Raw genomic sequence first — 5,000 nt, forward strand, 5'->3', positions numbered from 1 at the left:
ACAAAACCAAGTAATCTCATTCCAAGACAAAGACAGAAAGCATGTTGGAAAACAGATATAAGGGGATAGAAGACACAGTATGTACCTCCCTGCCCACTATGGGAGAACATCATATAGAATCACAAAATTTGATCTCAAAATACAAAAGGAAAAGATTGATTTTACCATAATGAAAAAGACATAGCAAGCCATTTTGAATTTATTTAGAAGTAAGGAACTGGAAATCTAAAGTACTAATTGTGAAAGTATTATTAGTGTAGTTGAAATGACACGCCGACTCAAATTAACTTATAACACGGAAGGCCCAAAGACTCAATTAAGCTCAAAATATCATATAATTATATCATTCATTATCGTTAACATGAACATTTATATTGAGCAATACCCACAAAACTTCTGTTTGGAAGGTCATGGGTTCGAGCCTCACTCTGAGCGGCGCGTAGTTGAGACCTTGGGAAATGTCCTTTACTCACATTATCTAACCGTACTCAGGTGTAAAATGAGTACCTGACCGTTAAAAGCGTTGTCTCTCTGTCTGTAAAAAAAATTTAATATCGCCTAACAGGCTCTTATCCTACATGTTATGCGTTGCTGTTAGATAGGGACCCTTAGTTAAGCGCGTTGAGCACGTTTAGTAGTTATTGCGCTATATAAAAGCTTAAGAATAAGAGCTTACCCCATTTCTTATTTTTTGCTATCTTCTGTTGAATTTCCTGGACCTCTCGCTGTTTTACAGCTAACTGTTCTTGCAGTCGTCTTTGAACATCGTCGGTAATCTTATTTCTGCTACCAATTCCAAGCTCCTTATTCTGTAATCCATTTCCTTCACCATCACCCACCGCTAAGCAAGGCGGCCAATTCGCAAACGAGGCAGCGTTAGAACAAGACAAACTTTTCTTGTTACGTTCGTCTTCATCTTTGGCATCGATGTCGAAGGGGCAACTCTTCCTCATATGAGACTTTGGAACGGGAACTTTGAGGAACCCAGATGTTCTTTCATTACTGTCGTTGTAAAGAAGACGTTTCTTCTCATTATCGGAGTGGTCGAAAATGGAATATTCTCTTGGTGCCTCATTTTCCTCACTAAATAGTTTGGTGTTCTCGGATTTGTTCATGGTTAGAATTCGGTTAGCCCATAAACATTGGTCCAAATGCACCGATATCTGTGGAAGAGGAATAAGAAACATGCTGAACCAGTTTTGTTGTAACTGTGGTACTAAGCTGCTAGAAGCCGTGGACTGTAAAACGTAATGAACAAAAATAGATAAATATCATTTTCAAAAAAGAACAAAATACCAAACACCTAATGTTTCAAGCTCAAAACCTTAGTCAGTCAAAAACAAAAATAATAGAAATATTAATACGTCACTTAAAATCCAGACAGACGGCAGAGAAATATTTGGCACGGATCTTATTTGTAACTTTGTAACTAAACGAATTAAAATGTCAAATCATAATTTTTGATAGCACGACTAGTTTGCCAGTGAAGGAAGCTAAATTTAGACGTCAATGAAACTATTATGTTTTGTGTGAGCAACTTAAACGGACCTGGCAAAATTTAAGTCTCATTCCAGAACAAAGTTAGAAATTTGCATCGAATGAGATCGGGATAATGTATATAAGGAGATAGAGGAGAGCCTCTGTCAATTGACCTGATTTTTTTTTTTTAGCAATGTCAGCTCCTGGAGGAAAAGATAAGAATGATTTGTAGGGCGAGTCTTCTTGACACTGGTAGAGAAAGTTTTAGAAAAGGCAACATTAATTCTCTACCTATATGAAAAATTACTGTCAGAAGAAGGAATAGAAATGACATTGGTGGTGTAGAAGTAACTCATCCGACCGACTTTGACTTTTAAGACAAATTCCAGATTCCTTACTCTAGTCTAAGCACCGGCTTTAGTATTTTTTCGGAGCCTAAAGTTTATCTCAGATTTTTGTTGAACTACAAAATTGCTTGTATCAAATTAAGAAACTAGGGAGCAGGCTTTGTCAGGCACCTTTCATACACACTTGTTCAGATCTTTCTAATAATTGCTTGCTTGTCTGTCGTAAATTACTTTCAGCCGGACCTAAGAGACCTGTCCAATCACTGATGTATAAATTGAGGTCATGAAAAGAAAAAGAAAAAAAAAAAGGTTGATCAGAGATCTAAAACGAATGCGTGTGTGAGAGAAGTGCCCTACCATTTGATTATCGGGACTTCCAATCACCGAAAATCCTTTGAAACTTGGCAACGCTACTCCGATTACCAAAAAAAACAACAACTAATTTAACCCCCCCCCCCCCACACACACACACACACAAAAAAAAAGATTAAGCCATCTCGCCCTATCTTTCTTTCTGGCGCTGCACTGCGGCTGGTGCCTGGGTTCCAATCTTCCCTTGGAATAGATCCTAAAGACAAATTATTTCCCCTCGAGGATGAATAAAGGGAATTCTGTTTATTTTATGTATCTCGCCTTGGATCGAAAAACCTATGTCAGGGTAATACACATAGCGGCAGTCCCTTCACATGCGGACTTCGATTTTGGGAGAAATTCCATATTATACAGGTGCTATTTGAAGGGAATCTTTCCCCAAGTTCCTAGCAGTGAAGGCAAAAGTCCCATTGGGAAAAAAGAGATATCTATAATCATCAAGAGAACAATGATATGATGTGACTCGAGCATTATTGGAATTTAAAAATCAATGTTATGGTTAAATATGTAATATGAGAGGACATCTAAAACATTTTCAATGATCAGATCATTTTAATGACGAATGGGATGAAAATAGATGAACGGTACGGTGATTTGGGAAGAGAGAGAGAGAGAGAGAGAGAGAGAGAGAGAGAGAGAGAGAGAGAGAGGTGATTGATAGAAACACACGAACAATAATTTTGACCCTTTGTCCAGCATATAATATTAATATATTTCAGGCACAGAAAACACCGACACCTAGGGAAATAAGACGCTGAATTACTAAAATTGTGTATCAATTACTAATACCGAAATAAAATTAGAATGATTTTAAACTTACCAAACAATTTTCTGAAATTACACAGTGGAATAATTTGAAACGATATCCGTTGTCTTTTGTGCTACAAGGGACTAACTAACTCGGTTGATGTTGTCTTGAAATGGTTTACTATTATTACCATCATCAGCAAAGCTCAGGGTTCAAAGATACCGTATGTACATATCTCACTTGATTAAATCGGTTAATGCTTGTCAATACATTAATAAACAAATACTTTCAACAACAACAAAACAAAACAAACAAAAACAATAAAAAACATAAATAAAACAAAACACAACAAATAAACAAAACATGGGCGAAAATAGTGGCTGGTCTCGTTTCTAAACAAAGCACTGTGCCCAGCTGTTTGTGTTTATAACTCTGTAATTTGTTATTCATTCACTACGTAATTTTAAGTAATAGTTTGCTTATTTTAATCATATTGACCATGCCCGAGGTGCACGCTGACTGTGCCCGAATATGTCAGATATTTTTTTTCTAGTCTTCTCTATATAGTTATTCATTTTATTATTTATTTTTTATATATCTATTCATTGAATTTTTTATCTGTTGTATTATATCTATTTATATATCTATTTATTTATTCATGTATTTATTTTCATTTCATTTCCATCCTTATTTGGCTTTAAAATATAAGCTTTGCGGTTGTGTTCGAGTGTTTTATCTATTATTATTTGTTGTTTTTGTTGTCGCGCACGCACGAGTGTGTGTATCTCTGTGTGTGTGTGTTTGTGTGTGTGTGTGTGTGTGTGTGTGTGTAGAATGAATGAAGTTGATGTCACTCAGCTATTTGATATCAATTTAAGGTCACGAGAGGGGTGATTAAGTCTCACTAAATTCTCTGTTAATGACAATACTTCGCAGTCTCAACAAAAGAAAAACAAACAAGCAAACAAAACAACAACATATTTTAAAGACCAAATATAGATCGATTCGAATGACCCTCATCTGGTCAAAAACTCTCAAACCTTTGACTCCAAGGAAGGCCTAGATTTGAGATTTTTTGGCAAAGTGAGGGTCATTTTAATCGATCGATATAATGAAGGACGAGTTTTATGGCCAAAATTTTTTCATGTGTTTAGAAAAATAAAATTCCATTTATTCATCCCATATGGGAAATTTGTCTTTGGGGTCGATTCCAAGGAAAGACTGGAATAATCCATGCGTCAGCCGCAGTACAGCTCCGCAAACTCAGCTCAGACAAGGTGACTTGCTCAAGGCCACACAGCACAGCGGGTATTCGAACTCGGTACCTTTCGGGGACGAAGCAGGAACAGTGACGCTGAGCTACGCTGCCCCGTTTTTCAGAGTTGATACGATAGTATATTATTTTCTCTTCTCTATGGGTTGAGAACTTTCTGCATTATTGCTGCAGTACATGTTCTGCATCTCCCTCTTCCTCCTCCTAGATGTCATGAACCTTGTTGGTCTGTAAAGCATCTTTATTGATGCTATGCGTTTAGGTAAAATACTTACACATTGTATACCCACCAGATGAATCACACCACCGCACAAAACTATGTGTAACCTTTCATGTTTGTAATCTGATTGGAATAACTTACTGAGAACTAATCACACAACTGACTGTCTAAAACGATAACAGAGAACCGAGTGATGTCATCTTCTTTCATCCTATCGGGGTTATATTATTTTTAGATCACTTAGTCTTCATTAAATTATATCAGATCATATTGCATAAAATAGGTGAACAATCTTTTCAAATTTTTTTGTTCATCTGTGAATGATGTGACCCAACAGACCTTTTTAATAAAAGATTGTGCGGCTAAATTGGTCTAGTGGTATGACACTCGCTTTCGGATCGGAAGGTCCTGGGTTCGAGCCTCGCTCGGCGCATAGTTGAGTCCTTGGAGAGGGCTATTTACTCACATTCTTTCACCCTACTCAGGTGTAAAATGAGTACCAGGCCGTTAACAGCGAAAAAAAATTTAATATCGCCAACATGTTAAGTGTTGCTGTTGGCC

The 5,000-nt window shown here is 36.9% G+C and overlaps 2 protein-coding genes across 2 annotated transcripts in view; one reads left to right on the forward strand and one right to left on the reverse strand.

Annotated features, from left to right (window-relative positions):
• LOC144971727 (uncharacterized) overlaps nucleotides 1–1,187 on the reverse strand; it is a 5,321-nt gene extending 4,134 nt beyond the window's left edge. The window contains exon 1 of the mRNA XM_078912800.1: nucleotides 677–1,187. Within this exon, the coding sequence (XP_078768926.1) occupies nucleotides 677–1,187 (511 nt within the window). The remainder of the gene's footprint in view (nucleotides 1–676) is intronic.
• LOC144970305 (beta-alanine-activating enzyme-like) overlaps nucleotides 1–5,000 on the forward strand; it is a 43,022-nt gene that overhangs the window by 11,187 nt on the left and 26,835 nt on the right. The gene's annotated exons all lie outside the window — the stretch shown is intronic.

The sequence above is a fragment of the Berghia stephanieae genome, chromosome 4 (assembly GCF_034508935.2).
Source record: "Berghia stephanieae isolate SIO BIC M18660-M18661 chromosome 4, UCSD_Bste_1.3, whole genome shotgun sequence".
NCBI classification, from domain to species: domain Eukaryota; kingdom Metazoa; phylum Mollusca; class Gastropoda; order Nudibranchia; family Aeolidiidae; genus Berghia; species Berghia stephanieae.